Source organism: Polypterus senegalus, chromosome 3, assembly GCF_016835505.1.
Source record: "Polypterus senegalus isolate Bchr_013 chromosome 3, ASM1683550v1, whole genome shotgun sequence".
NCBI lineage: Eukaryota > Metazoa > Chordata > Cladistia > Polypteriformes > Polypteridae > Polypterus > Polypterus senegalus.
In genome coordinates this window covers 22,833,871-22,853,106 of record NC_053156.1, presented here as the reverse complement: position 1 = coordinate 22,853,106, position 19,236 = coordinate 22,833,871, and the positions used below count along the sequence as shown (strand labels likewise).

The 19,236-nt window shown below is 42.0% G+C and overlaps 1 protein-coding gene across 1 annotated transcript in view; it reads left to right on the top strand.

Annotated features, from left to right (window-relative positions):
- Positions 1 to 19,236, top strand: part of LOC120526436 (acid-sensing ion channel 1-like) — a 418,661-nt gene that overhangs the window by 117,797 nt on the left and 281,628 nt on the right. Inside the window, exon 2 of the mRNA XM_039749607.1 lies at positions 12,328 to 12,523. Within this exon, the coding sequence (XP_039605541.1) occupies positions 12,328 to 12,523 (196 nt within the window). The remainder of the gene's footprint in view (positions 1 to 12,327; positions 12,524 to 19,236) is intronic.

Genomic DNA, 19,236 nt, shown 5'->3' with positions numbered 1-19,236 from the left:
CTCTCTCCACTGGCCTGGTTATAAAGGTGTGCCCCCTCCATTGTGGACTCCTGGCCTATAGGTTTATATGCACTTATGGCCATGAGGACAGTGTCCAGTGAAATGCTTCTCAGCCTGCAACACATCACCTCTTTCTGATGCCATAAGAATGCTTTAAGTTTACCTTGTAGAGAATTAGGAAAAGACCCCAACATCCAGACTTGAACACACAAGTGCGCCAGAAGACAGCAGCCATATACATGACAGAGCTGAAGCAGACCTTCAAAAGGCCTTTGATGTGGTCAGTACTTTAGATTGATCCTGAAATGCCATTGATATCAGTGACAGTGTGTGACGCCATTGATGTACAAGCTGGATAACAAGCAGAACACAAAAGATACAGGTCAGAGCGGAGCGGCCCGAGATCAGTTTATATTAACAACTTAATCAGCTTCACTTGTGAAATTTGTTAATACAATGGGCTTCTGTTATAGTGCCATCTGGATGAATCAAAAGCACCATGTGTTGGAATGACACTTGCAATGCATATGCCCCTCTTATATGCCATTTCTTATGGGATTAGTAAAAGCAGTGTTAATATTTGTGAAGTGTTATCTGTTTGAATGACAGCTCGAGTGCATTTTATTACTAGAAATGTTTTGAAATGACACATATAATATATATATACTTTATATATATATATATATATATATATATATATATATATATATATATATATATAGTCACTGTAATTGGAATAATTATGTGTCAACATGCAACTTATAGAGCTTCTTTATATACAACATAGTCTACTAAACACTAAAGTACAAAAACAAAGTAGAAAGTAACAGTAAACCGCAACACCGCCGGGAATACCAGCACACGTGTCAAACACTAAGAAACACTAAGTACACTAAAGGAAAAATACTATTCAGTAAGTACAGTAAATAGTAAATCAGTAAAGGAGCGAGGACTAAACACTAAGGAAAAAGAACGGCAAGACTACGTAAGCTGCGGAGCTCAGCTCGGACAAAGAAGTGAATGGGAGGGGAGATGATCACGTGACTCCCCAGTTAACTCTCCATCCCTCCACAAACACACAAACACAGTCTCGGATCTCAACTCTACTTTATATAAATCAGTAAAGGAGAGAGGACTAAACACTAAGGAAAAAGAACGGCAAGACTGGGTCAGCTGCGGAGCTCAGCTCGGAGTGAAATCACGTGAATGAAATGACGTGAATGGGAGGGGAGATGATCACGTGACTCCTCCACCCGCCTTAACTCTCCATCCCTCCACAAACACACAAACACACAAACACAGTCTCTCGGATCCCAACTCTACTTTATATAAATTAGTAAAGGAGAGAGGACTAAACACTAAGGAAAAAGAACGGCAAGACTGGGTCAGCTGCGGAGCTCAGCTCGGAGCGAAATGAAGTGAATGGGAGGGGAGATGATCACGTGACTCCCCCACCCGCCTTAACTCTCCATCCCTCCACAAACACAAACACAGTCTCTCGGATCCTCACTGTCCTTTATATGTATATATATATATATATATATATATATATGTGCCTCTCTTATGTGTTACTTGTTATGGGTTAGCAAAAACAGTGTTAATGCTTGTGATACGCCATCTGCTGGAACGACATATACAAAATATTTTATTACTATAAATGATTGTTAAGTGTTATTTGTTGGAATGACACATGCAATGCGTATGCCTCTCTTATATAACATTTGATATGGGATTAGCAAAAGCAGTGTTAATGTTTGCGATTTGCCATTTTTTAAATGGAAAATGCAATGCATTTGGCAATCCTAAATTGTCCCTAGTGTGTGCTTGATGTGTTTGTGCCCTGCGGTGGGCTGGCACCCTGCCCAGGGTTTGTTTATTGCCTTGTGTTGGCTGGGATTGGCTCCAGCAGACGCCCGTGACCCTGTAGTTAGGATAGTGCAGATTGGATAATGGATGGATGGATTGAAAATGCAATGCATTCTATTACTACAAAAGTTTGTGAAGCACCATCTGTTGGAATGACACATGCAATACACATGTCTCTCTTATATGCCATTTGGTATGGTATTAGTAAAAGCAGTGTTAATGTTTGTGATGTGCCATCTGTTGGAATGACATATGCAATGCATATGCTTCTCTTATATGCCATTTGGTATGGTATTAGTAAAAGCAGTGTTAATACACACTCATCTAAAGGATTATTAGGAACACCATACTAATACGGTGTTTGACCCCCTTTCGCCTTCAGAACTGCCTTAATTCTACGTGGCATTAATTCAACAAGGTGCTGAAAGCATTCTTTAGAAATGTTGGCCCATATTGATAGGATAGCATCTTGCAGTTGATGGAGATTTGTGGGATGAACATCCAGGGCACGAAGCTCCCGTTCCACCACATCCCAAAGATGCTCTATTGGGTTGAGATCTGGTGACTGTGGGGGCCATTTTAGTACAGTGAACTCATTGTCATGTTCAAGAAACCAATTTGAAATGATTCGAGCTTTGTGACATGGTGCATTATCCTGCTGGAAGTAGCCATCAGAGGATGGGTACATGGTGGTCATGAAGGGATGGACATGGTCAGAAACAATGCTCAGGTAGCCCGTGGCATTTAAACGATGCCCAATTGGCACTAGGGGCCTAAGGTGTGCCAAGAAAACATCCCCACACCATTACACCACCACCACCAGCCTGCACAGTGGTAACAAGGCATGATGGATCCATGTTCTCATTCTGTTTACGCCAAATTCTGACTCTACCATTCGAATGTCTCAACAGAAATCAAGACTCATCAGACCAGGCAACATCTTTCCAGTCTTCAACTGTCCAATTTTGGTGAGCTCGTGCAAATTGTAGCCTCTTTTTCCTATTTGTAGTGGAGATGAGTGGTACCCGGTGGGGTCTTCTGCTGTTGTAGCCCATCCGCCTCAAGGTGATGCGTGTTGTGGCTTCACAAATGCTTTGCTGCATACCTCGGTTGTAACGAGTGGTTATTTCAGTCAAACTTGCTCTTCTATCAGCTTGAATCAGTCGGCCCATTCTCCTCTGACCTCTAGCATCAACAAGGCATTTTCGCCCACAGGACTGCCGCATACTGGATGTTTTTCCCTTTTCACACCATTCTTTGTAAACCCTAGAAATGCTTGTGCATGAAAATCCCAGTAACTGAGCAGATTGTGAAATACTCAGACCAGCCCGTCTGGCACCAACAACCATGCCACGCTCAAAATTGCTTAAATCACCTTTCTTTCCCATTCTGACATTCAGGTTGGAGTTCAGGAGATTGTCTTGACCAGGACCACACCCCTAAATGCATTGAAGCAATTGCCATGTGATTGGTTGATTAGATAATTGCATTAATGAGAAATTGAACAGCTGTTCCTAATAATCCTTTAGGTGAGCGTATGTGAGGCGTCATCTGTTGGAATTGTAAATACAATGCATTCTATTACTATAAATGTTTATGAAGCACCATCTGTTGGATTGACACGTGCAATGCATATGCCTCTCTTATATGCCATTTGGTAATGTATTAGTAAAAGCAGTGTTAATGTTTGTGATGTGCCATCGGTTGGAATGACAAATGCAATGCATTTTATTACTACAACTGTTGACATAGCAAGTGGACAGACACACAGATACAGACAAAGCACAGGAACGTATGCTCTTTTTGAGATGTACTTGTCGAGTGACTAGATAATAAGTAATTATCCCAGTATTGTACGTTAAACCTGTTAAATGCTCCATTAAAATATTTCTTGAGACTTGGTTATTTCACAATAAGAATAAGTACAGATATTACATAAAGTTTACCGTTATGAGTTAATGGAGGTAAGTTGAATGACAATGACTTATGTTTTCAGTGTCATCGAGGGTCTTGAAAAGCTGCATGTAAAACCAGTTTCTGCGTCTACTGGAGTGTGTCCCGATGCTCCAAAAATGCCTAATAGACAACATCACGCTGAACAGATTGCATGCTGGGTGGCTGGAGTCATTAATAATCCCGAGAGCCTTCCTTCAGCAGCGTGTGTGGTAAATGTCCTGCTTGGCTGGCAGTCTCCCTGCCAATAATGCATTCCGCAGTCGTCGCCACCTTTTTGAAGAGCCTTACGGTTCTGAGGCAAACAGTTGCAGTGTAGCCAGAGGGAAACATTTGTAAGACTAACCGGGTTCAAGGCAGGCTTCATTAGCCTCCTGAGGAAACAGAGATATTGCCCTGCAGTCCGGATCATTGTTGTGTGTGTGTAAGGACCAAGTCAAACGATCTGTAAAGTGAAGAGCAAAGAAACTTAAAGCAGGTCACCTTTTCAACCTTTGTGCTATTAACACACAGGGGAGTGTGGACAATCCTGGTCTGCTTCCTGTCAGCCACAATCATCTCTTTGGTTTTGCTGGTGTTAAGAGGGAGCTTGTTATTCTGGCAGCTTCTCTCCTGGGTTCTCCCCTCCTCTGTGCAGGTCAACTCAACGAGGACTGTAGTGTCAGAGAACTTGATCATGGAGGTGGTGCTGAGTGGCTCTGTGCAGTCATCGGTGAACAGGAAGGGGCTGAGTAGACATCTCTGAGGGGCAGACGTACTCAGTGCACATGAAGACCACCTGGGGTCTTCCCATCAGGAGGTCCTTAAGCTACAAGACAAGTTCTGATGGAACAATCGTGATGATGGCTGAAATGTACTCAATAAACAGCAGTTGTCCCCCTCGTCCATGTGAGCAGGGGTGGTGTGAAGAGCCGAGGCGATGGCATCACCCGTTGTTCTGTTAGAATGATGTGCAAACTACAGAGGGTGGTGAGGAGCCAGTATGTGGTTTGATGAATCCAGTCATCAAGTCATAAGTTAAAATATAAAATATAGTCAAATTAATAAGGGCATTTCAGCTACCTCGGTGTAAGCGAGCTTCCATGGGTTGGCTGCAATGTTGCTCACTGGTGAAGCAGAGAAGGTTGGTGTGGAGAACATCCTGACTTTATTTAAATACCATCCATCCATTATCCAACCCTCTATATGCTAACTACAGGGTCACGGGGGTCTGCTGGAGCCAATTCCAGCCAACACAGGGCGCAAGGCAGGAAACAAACTCAGGGCAGGGTGCCAGCCCACCGCAGGGCACACACACACACACCAAACACACTCTAAGGGACAATTTAGAATCGCCAATGCACCGAACCTGCATGTCTTTGGACTGTGGGAGGGAACCGGAGTACCCGGAGGAAACCCATGCAGACAACATGCAAACGCCACGCAGAGAGGACCCAGGAAGCGAACCTGGGTCTCCTAACTAAGAGGCAGCAGCACTACCCACTGTGCCACCATGCTGCCTTTATTTATATACAGCAGGGAAAATCAGTATTGAACGTGTCAATGTTTCTCTCAGTAAATCTATTTCTAATGAGACTATTGACACGAAATTGACACCAGAGGTCGGTAACAACCCAAGTAATCCACGCATACAAATAAATTAAAACAAATAAGTTCATAAATGAAGTTATATGTAGGCTAATAATGTGGAATGATACAGGGAATAAGTATTGAAGGAGGTGCAAAGAGGCCTGGAAAGCCCAGAAACCCCCGTAACATCTGTGAGTATTTAGAAAGCAATCCTCCTAGCCCCCCATCAGTGCAAATGACTATCAGCTGGTTTAGTCCTAACTGATGGCCTATAAAAAGGTTCCTCATTCCCGAGGGGTCACACAAGAAACTCCTCATGATGGGTAAAAGCAGAGAGCTCTCTCAAGACCTTCACAACCTTACTGATGGCATTGGTAATAGACAGAGTGCTTTTCTTTGTGAGTGTGGCACCACTTCAACCACCCCTAATATGTAGCACCCACTGGGATGATGTAACGGCAGCCATTTTGTGCCAGTATGCTCACCACACATGAGCGGTTAGGTAGTGAAGTGGTGACAGAGAGAGCCAATTAGAGACAGGGGATGATTAGGGGGGCCAGAATGACCAGGCTCACCAGAATGATGCGGTTCAGTTTTATCTATTTTAATAATAATAATAATAATAATAATAATAATAATAATAATAATATTAATTTATAGAGTGCTTTTCATTGTGAGTGTGGAGCCACTTCAGCCACCAGTAATGTGTAGCACCCACCTGGATGATGTAATGGCAGCCATTTTTGTGCCAGTAAGCTCACCACACATTAGCCATCAGGTGTTGAAGGTGTGAGAGAGAGCCAATTAGAGACAGGAGATGATTAAGGGGTCAGAATGATTAGATTGTGGTGGGCAATTTAACCTGCACATCGGGATACCCTCTACTCTTTACAAAGGATGCCCAGGGATCTTTTCTGACCACAGAGAGTCAAGAGTTCCGTTTTAGGTTTCAATTTTTACAGCCCAGTGTCCCTGTCACTGCACTGGGGCATTGGGATCCACACACACACACAGACCACAGGATAAGCGCCCCCTGCTGGCCTCACCAACACCTCTTCCAGCAGCAGCCCAAGCTTTTTCCTGGTTGGTTCACTCTCCCAAGTACTGGCCAGGTCTGAACATCCCGAGCTTCAAGTGGATGACTTGTTCTGAAGTGCAGGTGGTATGGTAGCTACGTTTTTCTCCTTTGTTTGCTCCTGCCTTTATTATTACAGACCTTTTGAATCCTTAAATAAATTAACTTTGTTTTGTTATGTATTCAGACCAGAGGTTTTGTGTTTTTCCTCTCTTCATTTTTGTGTATATGTTGAACTTTTCCTTTGTATGAGCCTGAGGCTCTTGTTTTAGGCCTGTGCAGGTCTGCAGCCCGCCTTTTAAGTTGGGGTCAGTCTTCCTAATTTGGGGTGCCAGATCTGAGTGAAGGACTGGTCTGGCTTCTGATTTATTGATGCTTGTAATAATATTTGAGCTTCTGTATGATACTCAGGATTTTTATGGGTTTCTTTAGACTTTGGGAATTTGATTTGGGCTTTGAAGATCGCTTTTTGTTTTCTTTTCATTCTTTGGCTTCTTGACTCCTGCTTACTTCATGACTTTTGCTTTATCTTCTCATCCCTGCCTCCTGGTCTTTAATCACCATTTTGATTCTTACTTTTCCACTGTAACAGTAAATAAACTTGAACCTGGAACAAATGACTATCACTAATAAGAATTGGATTTGTTCTGAATTAAAAAAAAGATTGCGGAAAAAGTATTGCATTTTTATTGGAGGAACTTCAAAGGCATCGAGAGTTTTTTTTTTTTTTGCTCTAAATCTATGAGGAAATCATTGGGTTAGCCTTGAAAATACACAAAATCCCCTCTAAGCTGACATGTGATAGGAAAACCATCTACAAGTTAATTAAAGGAGCGAAATTAAGTACAGAGAAAAGAAACTGGCGCGTCTTAGGGGTGTTGCACTTGTATTGCAGAAATGCAAGACATCCTTGAAAGGAATGAACAAAATGATTACACAAAAGAGGGAAGAGCAGCTCGGGCTGGGGTTTGTGAATGATTTATACTGTATATGCACTGGTGCTGATGAAAATAAATCAACTACTTTACATACCAGGCCAAAATATTTCACTAACGCGACACATTTGTAATTCATTCTATATATGGTGAACCTACAGGGACAGGGTTTGTCATTCCCAGCACCACTAGGGGGCACTAGGGAGTATCGTCTACTTTAACATCAACTCGCTTTGAATTTTTGTACACATTTGCTTAATCATTGGAGCAAGTGAAACAATCGGCATAAAACTGAATTCACAATGAAACTGGAGCTGCGTCCCCACTACTATGGTTTTGATTAAAAATACAAATTGTAGTCTCTATTTTCACCTGTCATCCACACTACCCCTGAAAATGCAGGCTTTTGATAACTTGCATACATCTAAAAACGCCGGCACAGCAGTACAATGCAGACAGGTGAAAATTGGGATATTTGAAAGCACAGACTCTAATCACATTCTGATTGGTCTGCACTTTTACATGGCCTTTGCCTGATTGGACCTTGCTCTGAATTGTACTCTGATTGGTCCATGCTTTTACATGGTCCTTGCGTGATTGGACCTTGCTCTGAATTGTACTCTGATCGGTCCATGCTTTAACACAGTCCTTCCCTGATTGGATTCTGCTCTGAATTGTACTCTGATTGGTCCATACTTTTGCACAGTCCTTCTCTGATTGGACCCCGCTCTTTACAACATCTCATTCATTAACTGGTGACCCTATACTCCAGCATAGCAGACAGAGAGGAGTTGCTTTTCATGGCACTTGTTGTGTTGCTTTTGCTGTATGCCACTGAATTGTGTTTTCTTCACGTAAATACTGCAAAAAACCCTGTGGCCGATGGCGTTACCATTCCTTCAAGTATTCTTCCTTCGATGTGCACATGCCCAGTATAAGTGAACGACAACTTTGTCCCTTTTAGTGTGTTTCCGTAATACTTTTGTAAATGATGTGAAAACTCTAGAGTGGACAAAGATTGTTTTTGCCTAAAAGTGCTTAAAAGTAGCAATGTGGACTGTGACCAGCCGGGGGCATAGCAACACTCCAAACCCCTGGAAACAACTACATAATGCAGGCCTTGGTTTTAACAGAAGATATATATATTTTTTATTTTACTTCATCTACTTCTTTCAGCTGCTCCCATTAGGGGTCACCACAGCGGATCATCTTCTTCCATATCTTCCTGTCCTCTCCATCTTGTTCTGGTACACCTATCACGTGCATGTCCTCTCTCGCCACATCCGCTTCGCTTAGGCCTTCCTCTTCTCCTCTTCCCTGTCAGCTCTATCCTTAGCATCCTTCTCCCAATATACCCAGCATTTCTCCTCTGCACATGTCCAAATCAATACAATCTCACATCTCCAAATTTGTCTCCCAACTGTCCAACTTGAGCTGACCCTCTAATGTCCTCATTTCTAATCCTGTCCATCCTTGTCACACCCAATGCAAATCTTAGCATCTTTAACTCTGCCACCTCCATCTCTGTCTCCTGCTTTCTGGTCAGTGCCACCGTCTCCAACCCATATAACATAGCTGGTCTCACTACCGTCCTGTAGACCTTCCCATTCACTCCTGACACTCATTTCACTCTGCCTGTACTCTCTTTTTCACCTCTATTATACAATCTCTGTTACTCTGTACTGTTTATACCAAGTATTTAAACTCATCCACCTTCACCAGGTCTACTCCTGGCATCCTCACCATTCCACTGACCTCCCTCTCATTTACACACATGTATTCTGTCGTGGTGGTCCTACTGATCTTCAATCCTCTCCTCTCTAGGGCAGATCTCCACCTCTCTATGGTCTTCTCAAACTGCTCCCTACTATCGCTACAGATCACAATGTCATCAGCAAACATCACAGTCCACGTGGACTCCTGTCTAATCTCATCTGTCAACCTGTCCATCACCATTGCAAATAAGAAAAGACTCAGAGCTGATCCCTGATGTAATCCCACCTCCATCGCTCCTACCGCAGACCTCAGCACTGTCACACTTCCCTCGTACATATCCTGTACAACTCTTACGTACTTCTCTGCCACTCCCGACTTCCTCATACAATACCACAGCTTCTCTCAAGACACCTTGTCATATGCTTTCTCCAGGTCCACAAAGACACAATGTGACTCCTTCTGGCCTTCTCTAACCTACTCCATCAACATCCTCAGAGCAAACATTGCATTTGTGGTGCTCTTTCCTGACATGAAACCATCCTGCTGCTCACTAATCATCACCTCACTTCTTAACCAAGCTTCCACTACTCTTTCCCATAACGTCATGCTGTGGCTCATCAATTTTATCCTCCTGTAGTTACTAGTTCTGCACATCCCCCTTATTCTTAAATATCGGCCCACCAGTCCACTTCTTCTCCACTCCTCAGCCATCCTCTCACTTTCCAAGATTCCATTAAACAATCTTGTTAAAAACTCCACTGCCATCTCTCCTAAACACCTCCATACTTTCACAGGTATGTCATCTGGACCAACAGACTTCCCATTCTTCATCCTCTTCATAGCTGTCCTTGCTAATCTGTTGCACTTCTTGATTCACTATCTCCACATCATCCAACCTCTTCTCTCTTTCGTTCTCTTCATTCATCAGCCTCTCCAAGTACTCTTTCCATCTGCTCAACACACTCTCCTCGCTTGTGAGAATGTTTCCATCTGTATCCTTTATCACCCTAACCTGCTGTACATCTTTCCCAGCTTAGCCCCTCTGTTTAGCCCGTTGGTCCTTTTCTCCCTCCTTAGCATCCAATCTCTCATACAACTCATCATACGCTTTTTCTTTAGCCTTTGCCACCTCTCTCTTCACCTTGCACCTTATCTTCTTGTACTCTTGTCTACTTTCTGAATCTCTCTGACTATCCCACTTCTTATTTGCCATCCTCTTCGTCTGTATTCTCTCCTGTACTTCCTCATTCCACCACCAGGCTTCCTTGTCCACCTTGCTCTTTCCAGATGTCACGCCAAGCACCCTTCTTGCTGTCACACTGTTACTACATCTGCTGTAGTTGCCCAGCTGTCTGGTAACTCTTCACTGCCACCCAGTGCCTGTCTCACCTCCTCCCTAAACTCAACCTTGCAGTCTTCCTTTTTCAACTCCCACAATTTGATCCTTGGCTCTGCCCTCACTCTCTTCCTCTTCTTGATATCCAACATCATCCTACAGACCACCATACTTTGCTGCCTAACTACACTTTCCCTGCCACCACTTTGCAGTCTTTAATCTCCTTCAGATTGATTCTACTGCATACGATGTAATCTACCTGTGTGCATCTTCCTACACTCTTGTACGTCACCCTATGTTCCTCCTTCTTCTTAAAAAACATATTCACCACAGCCATGCCCATACTTTGGCAAAATCCACGATCCTCTGACCTTCTTCATTCCTCTCTTTGACACCATACCTACCCATCACCTCCTCGTCTCCCCTGTTTCCTTCACCAACATGTCCATTGAAATCCGCTCCAATCGCCACTCTTTGTTCATCACTTCATCCAACTCACTCCAAAAATCTTCTTTCTCACCCATTGTACACCCAACTTGTGGTGCATATGCACTAGCAGTATTCATCATCATACCTCCAATTTCCAGCTTCATAATCATCACTCTGCCTGACACTCTTTTCACCTCCAAAACACTCTTAATGTGCTGTTCCTTCAGAATAACTCCTACCCCATTCCCATTTCTCCTCCTATCCACACCATTATAGAACAATTTGAATCCTCCTCCGATCCACCTGGCCTTACTCCCCTTCCATTTAGTCTCTTAAACGCACAATAAATCAACTTTCTTTCTCTCCATCATATCTGCTTACTCTCTCCTCTTACCAGTCATACTGCCAACATTCAAAGTTCCTACCCTCAGTTCCACTCTCTTTACCTTCCTCCTCTCCTCCTGCCACCAGACACGTCTCCCCCTCTTCTTCGGCAAAGAGTAGCCCAATTTCTGCCAGCACTCTGTTGGCTAACAGCACTGGTGGCGGTCGTTGTTAACCCGGGGCTCGACCGATCTGGTATGGAAATTTGTATTGTTGTCTGCATATTGATCTGGCAAAGTTTTTCACCAGATGCCCTTCCTGACGTAACCCTACCCATTTATCCGGGCTTGGGACTGGCACAAAGAAACACACTGATTTGTGCATTCCCTGTGGCTGGGTTATCTTTTGAAAATCTGCTAATGCGTTTACGACTGCTGGCACTGAATTTTTTGGGTCAGATATATATAGTACCAGATCCTCTGCATGTATTGATATTTTCTGTTCAACTCCTTCTCTAAAAATTCCCTTTATCTCTGATTCATTTTGAAAATATACAGCCAGTGGTTCAATGGCTATTGCAAAGAACTGTGGTGACAGGTGGCATCCTTGTTGAGTACCATATTCTGAAATAATGTTAATACGAACTGACTAGTATAAAGTAGTTTGATCCATGCATGTATGTTTGGGCCGAACCCAAATTTGTGCAATGTGGTGAATTAGGTGACCACCTTTCACCTTCTTGTCCCTTATTCTTTAAGCCTCCCACTTTTTTCTCCTTGGCAGAATACATTGAACTTGATGATACCCTTACACCGCAGAACTCCTGCTGGCCATTGATAGAAGGTGGCTGTCCAGAAGGATCTGAGAAACAATCCAGATGAGCAGGCACTCTCTCCTTCTCTTTTGTGAAACACATTAATGGTGAACCTCATGCTAAATTGTTAATGGATGTCCTGGCAGTTGCAATGTTATTCTAACGTTTTGTTTCAGACGTTGTGTCTGAAATCTTCCTATGAAATTCATGACACTACATGCCTGTGGGAAGAATATCATAAAATGGCAGCTGTTGTGCAAGAGCTCTGAAGCCAAACAGTTGTATAACATCTTCTTTGTCTTCTCCACAGGTATGAAATCTCAGACCCACACATGGTTGATGAGACCGTCATGGAGGTGTTAAAGGATAAGGCCAACTTCCTCAACTTCAAGCCAAGGTCCTTCAACATGCTTGAGTTCTATGATCGCGCCGGCCATGACATTCGAGACATGTTGCTCTCCTGCCGCTTCCGTGGATCTGTTTGCTCTGCTGAGGATTTTAAAGAGGTAAGCCTCAAGGGTCGACCGAGGGAAGGGTGGGTGACCGAAAGCCGAAAGAGTGGGACAAGCATGCTTGCAGCATTGTTGAGCGAGTTATACTTTGTGGACTGATTCAGCTCTACTAGTGATAAATAAATGGGTGCAGAGAAGGACCATATGGCCCGCTGTTGACCACTGTGGCTGGAAAGTAATCAGATCAATTAATTTTGCACTCAAATGTTTTGAATGGAATTGTTTTTAAATCTGTGGTCATCTGTCTTTAAAGCCTCCATGAAATCTTAGATATTGCATTGTGGGAAGAAGGTATCCTGGGTGCAGTCTGGTTTTTAGAAATGGAAATGTATTCATATGGCCTTTTGGATGTAGATTTTCAGTAGGTGGTCTCCAGACAGAAGAACTTCTATAAATTGTTGCATTTGGTTCAGTTGACCTCCACAATGCAGGTGTATGTTTCCGTGAGTCACTATATCCAAGTCACCTTCAGGATGTTTGCCTGCTTAATGTCTGGATGTTACTCTTTCACTAGTGGCCTCTTGGAAGAGGAGCTTTTTGAAGATATCGAAGCATTGCTGACTGGGGTTTGATACGTGACTTCTGTGTGTAGAAGGAGACTATGATCAGCAGCTTCTTGGATGTAGACCCCACAGTTTGGGTAGGACATTGCCTCCTGGACAGAGGGCTTCTTAATATGGTGTATGAAGTCTATGGAGTTTTGTAGATATGCAGCTATCTACTTTACGTTGAACTCATACTGGAGGAAAACTATGACTAGATATTTTGCTTTGTCTCAAGACCCTCCTTGAAAATGTTCCGCAAATGTAAGCAGGCCTGGGCCCAGCTGGCCTCCTGGATGACGAACTCCAGCATGTTTAGATGTTGAGCTGCTTGGCTGAGCTTTTAGATATTAGGACTTGGAGAGATTCTTGCTCCAGACCTCCTCCTGAGTGGAGCCCCGTGGTTAGATAATATGAGATCTGTACCTGTGACAACACTTCTTCTGAAGTTCTTATGAATTTTGGATGTTTGATATTGAAGAGTTCACATGTGTGCTCTTTTTGTGCTTCTTTTTTGTTTGCTAATTTTTAACATCATATTTTTTAATTTTGTGCAGACTTCTTTTGTTAATCATATTGTTTTTGATAACATTCCTGGAAATTGTTCCTCATGAGGTCATCACTGTGATTGTATTTAAGATGACAGCAAACTAGTCCTGGTGTCCAGTATTTTGGGTATTGTGAAAATGTCTTTGTCGCGGTATTAGTTAATATATCCCTTCAGGACATTCACATACTATTTGATGACAACTTCATACTGTTTCATATTTTCTTTGCATATTTTCTTTGCTCTGTCAACTTTTTGCTCCAGATTTCTGCTTGTTTTCTTGATGATAATATCTTGAATCTTTGTTGAAGTTTTTTTCCAAGTCCATTCTGGCAAAACAATAGCAGCAAGACCTTCAGATGTTAATCATACTCATCATGTGGTTCAGAGGTCTCTCAGGATATTGAATGCTGGCTGGTGATTAGACCTGAGGTCTGTAGGGTTAGAAGGATAACCCTGACCAGCAGTGACTTTGATACAGAACCACAGTGTGGTCCGATGTGGCCTCCTGGACAGAGGACTTCTGCATATGGTGCTTTAGATCTATGGGGTTTTGTGGATATGTGACTACCAGATAGTTAGATTCAGGGTTTTGACTATACAGGGGGCACAACTACAGCTCGAAAATTTGCATTGTCACAGGACCCTCCTAGAAAACAACCAGCCTAGAGTTGTAAGTAGGCCGGGGCCAAGCTGGTCTTCTGGATGATAAACTCCAACATGTTTAGATGTGGAGTATGGCTAAGATTACCTATCAGTTAATAAGACTTGGTGAGTGTCTTGGTCCAGATGGCCTTCTGAATATCAACCTATGCTTAGATATTACAATACGTGTAACCATGACAAAACTACTACGACTACTGCTGCTGCTACTAAACCTCTTATGAATGTAAGTCATTGATATTGCAGATTTTATTTTCATACTCTATTTGCCTATTTCTTGTTTTACTTGTTATGTATTTTTATCATACTTATTTATTTTGCACGCCATTTTTTCGTTCCGGCTTTCCCCACCATAACCTATCATCTATGAGGGAAGACCGAAAGCTTTAGGTTCAGCAATAATTTTGATCTCTAGTTTTTGACGGATCTCAACTGATACCAAAAACACTGATATCTCGATGATGGATGTGTGTCAGTCTGTGTGTTTCACTGTTTCGTGAGGATGGTCTTGAGCTAAAACGGCTGGATGGAAAAATGCAAACTTGAAACTTAACCATATTAGGAGATGGCGATGTACTGATTTGTTTTTGAGCCAAATCGTGCAAGAGATAGAGGCACTCAAGTGGAACCCTCAAATACTGAAATTTTGCAATTCATCATGGATTCTTCTCATTAATTGATATTTTAATGACCTGTTTTATGATCAGAAAGAGCAGAACGGTAAATAATTACTGAAATGTTAAAGAATAGTTTGGGTCACTTGGTTCCTAGGGTGAAAAGCCTACTGATGCTCATGTCCAAATTTGTATTTCTTATGAGCACTGATTTATTGCTGTTAGCTCGGAGTTGCACTGTGTGATTTCGTTACTGTGACAGTATTAAAATTAATTCTTGAAGTTACAGTTCCTGATTCTTTGTTTGAAATTTTTTCCAAGTCCTTTGTGCTAAAACAATAGCAACATGACCTTCAGCTGCTGGTGAGGCCACACTTGATCCAGAGGTCTCTGCAAATGACCGCAAAATCATTCCTCATGTAGGGAACATGTACAATACCAAAAGTGTGAAGAAACTGTGAGGAAATAATGGAGGAAAAATGCTATCTCTTGTCTGGACAGTCCACGACAGGGACGATACCTTCCCTGGGCCACGAGAAGGCAGCCGCCCTGGTCTGCTTGGGGGCCACTGGAACAGAGCTGAGAAGCTCATCCCTATGGGAGGACATGGCCACTGCCAGGGGGCGCCTGGATAGTTATGGAACCCTGGATGGCAGCACTTCCGCCACACCAAGAGGTGCTGCTGGAAGAAATCCCAGGAGCACCCGGAGTGATTCCGAGTGCTCATCTGACACTTCCGCCACACCAGGAAGTGTCGTTGGATGGAGCACATGGAGCCCATCCAGGTTATTATTAATGGGACCACCTCGCTCCAGTAGAGGAGCTGGAGTTGGGAGGAAGGAGACGGTGCTTGTGAGGAGGGGAGTGGAGGTCAGAGAGAGAGAAAAGAGAAAGAGAAAGTTGTTGGAGAAAAAGGCATTGTGGTGCTTAAAGGATAATAAAGGAGTGTGTTTTGGACATTCTGGTGTCTGTCTGTCTGTGGCCGGGGGCTGGTTTTCCACACTCTGAAACAGAGACTTTTAGGATTGTTGCACCCCTTGGTAAGCGGAGCGAGGTATGCAATTGATTCTGTGTTGTTTCATTTGTTCTGTTTCATTGTAGAATGTTAGAAAATTGATGTTTATATTTTTTGTTTATAGATTCCACGTTGCTCATGATGGCATAACAACATTAATAAAGAATTAGAGTGTGAGATGTGAATAAAGATAAATGCAACACTGTGTGTCGATTCAATTATATCAAGGGTTGCTACAGTCACTTTAGGCTTTGTTCTAAATCCTGAACGCTGACCCGTGTTTAGATCTGTGCCCACTATGTGCAGGTAGAACATTATGGTCAGTAGCCTCCTGGACAGAGGACTTCTATATGTAGTTCATTAGGTTTATGGGACTTTGTGGATATGCAAGTACGAGATGGTTAGATTTTGAACTTTGATCAGGCGGCAGACTAGTGGCACAACTGTGGCCAGATGCCACCAAGGAATAAGAACATGGAGAGGGCCTTGGTCCAAGCATCCTTCTGAATGGGCCCTATGGTTAGATATTGTTAGATATTATGATATCTGTACCCGTGACAACACTACTACTGCTACTACTAAAGCTCTTATGAATTTAGGCCTTTGGATGTTGAAGATTTCATTTTGGCGCCTAGTTTTTACTTGTTCAGCTTTAATATTGTATATTTTTTTTATTTTGCACTGCATTTTTGCATGGCCATATTTTGTACGGCCCTATTGTTGTCGGCAACATTCCTGGAAATTGTGCCATACGATGTCATCGCTGCAATGGCAGCAGGTTAGTTCAGTAGTCCAAGATTTTGAATATTGTATAATATCATTTTCAGGGCGTTAATTTGGGTAAAATCGTATTAAGAGGCAGGACTTTAGCCTGCTATTTAGCTGCGAGTTTGTTTAGTGCTGTGGGGTTAGGTGTTTTGGTTCTCTGTGGTGGGCTGGTGCCCTGCCCAGGGGTTTGTTTCCTGCCTTTCGCCCTGTGTTGGCTGGGATTGGCTCCAGCAGACCTCCGTGACCCTGTGCTAGGATATAGCGGGTTGGATAATGGATGGATGGATGGATGTTTTGGTTCTATGGACATTTTACCCCAGATATGTGTGCTTGTTTTCTTGACAAGATTTCTACTCTTACATCTCCTGGTCCTCTACTTAATTTTTTTTGCCAAGCCTGCTCTCAGTAACACAATGTTTAGGATGAAGGCTGACTCAGCGTGTACTTATAGAGGCTGCTCTTGGTTTAGTGGCCTCTCTACATCTAATACACGTCTACATCTGTGGACTCTTCATATACAGGCCACCTGCGTGAAGAACTCACAGCATATCAGTCTAATTCTGGGCCTTTGACTTCACCTGCCTTCTTTCAGAGTGCCTTCCATATCTGTCAATCTATCTGATATGGTGTCTATATTATCCATGAAGTCAATCGATGATGTTCTACTACTTTTAGTCAAAAAATTATTTCGATGTTTGTCAAGAAACGCCACTCGGGCTTCTTCATACCTACGACAGTCTGCCCTTATAGTGCCTCTTGATGACTGCTCTTTTATCTTTAACCAAGGCAGAAGTTTCTCTTCATTTTTGTAATTCCTGTGTGTTTGAGGAGGACTATTGTTGTTTGCCATAAAATTTCTATCTTTCTTGTGTTTCAGTAAAGTTTTAATTTCCCCTTGGGACTAATAAAGCTTATTCTTTAATATTATATAGTGCCTTTCATTATCTATCTATCTATTATATAGCACCTTTCACATCTATCTGTCTATTATATAGTGCCTTTCACATCTATCTATCCATCTAGTACTTTTTATATCTATCTATCTGTTATATAGTGTCTTTCATATATATAAATATATATATATATACTTAATAATTACATAGTGCTTGAGAAATTAGTCTTATTAATTGTATCTATCTTTTTTATATAATGTCTTTCATATTTATATCCATTATTTAATACATAGTGTATTGTTGAATATCTACTTATTAATTTTATGATGTTTTTCTTATCGACTTTTTAAATTATATAGGCCTAATGCCCTGCTTATTCCTGTACTTATTGATTTTTGTAGTTCATTTATCTATATATTCATAGTGTATTTCACATATATAGACTTAATTATACAGTAGCTTTCTTATCGATCTCATTTATTTGTCAATTATAAATTGCCTTGCTTATCCATCTTCCTATTAATTATATACTTTCTTTCTTATCTGTATATCTTTTATATTGTGTCTTTCACACACACAGTATCTGCTTGTTAATTATGTACTGCATTTCTAATATGTCTACTTATTAATTTTATGGTTTATTTCTTATCTATTTTATATAGTGCATTTTTTAGTTATATAACTTAACAAGCATATAGTGCCTTTCTCATTTGTTTCTTTTATATAATGCCTTTCTTTGCTGTTTATCAGTTATATGGTACATTTATATTTGTAGTATACAGCATAGTGTATTTTATGCATATCTCCTCATTAATTATATAGTGCTTCTTATCCATCTGCTTATTGATTATATAATGTCTTTCTCATCTATTATATAGTGTTTTTCTAATCCTCTCTCTCTCTATCTATATCTATATCTACGTATATATATATATATATATATATATATATATATATATATATATATATAATATTATATAGTGTTTAGAATCTATTATATAGGGCCTAGCTGTCTCCTTATTAATTATATACTTCCTTAATTAGCTATTATATAGTACCTTACTTCCCTGTTATACAGTATTTTCTTATCTAGATATGGATCTGCCTATCAGTTACAAAGTGTTTTTCTTATCTATTTCTTTATTTATTTATCTCTTATTTATTTCATCTCTTCTCTGTGTACTAACTTATGATATAGCGTCTTTCTAGCTGCATCAGCCAACACGCTCTCGCTTGTCCTTTTTCCTCCTCTTTCTGGGCCTCGTGCGTGGCGCGTGCGTGGTGCTGCCTCCTTTACCTCGCAGTCCTGGCCGATGTCTCATGAAGCTCAGGAGTCTTCGCCGCCGCCGCTTTTTCGGTTCGCTGAGTCTGTTTCGTCTATATGGAGTTTCTCAAGGGATGGGAGGGCTCAGGTGGATTGAGCGGGTGAATCGTAGCTTCACCTCCGCCGCCAGCTGCTGTGTGACAGGCTGAAGGTGCGCCGCACAGATGGGGGTCACTGCAGAGGGTATCTGCTATTGGATGAAAGCTTCATTATCGCCAGCTCGCCGCGCCAGAGCGTGGCCGGCAAGTGAGTCACCATCGATTAAAATGGCCACACGTTTGCTATAAAAGTGATCCATTACAGCCGCGCAGCGCTCACCCTAACTGGGGAAATCAACGCGT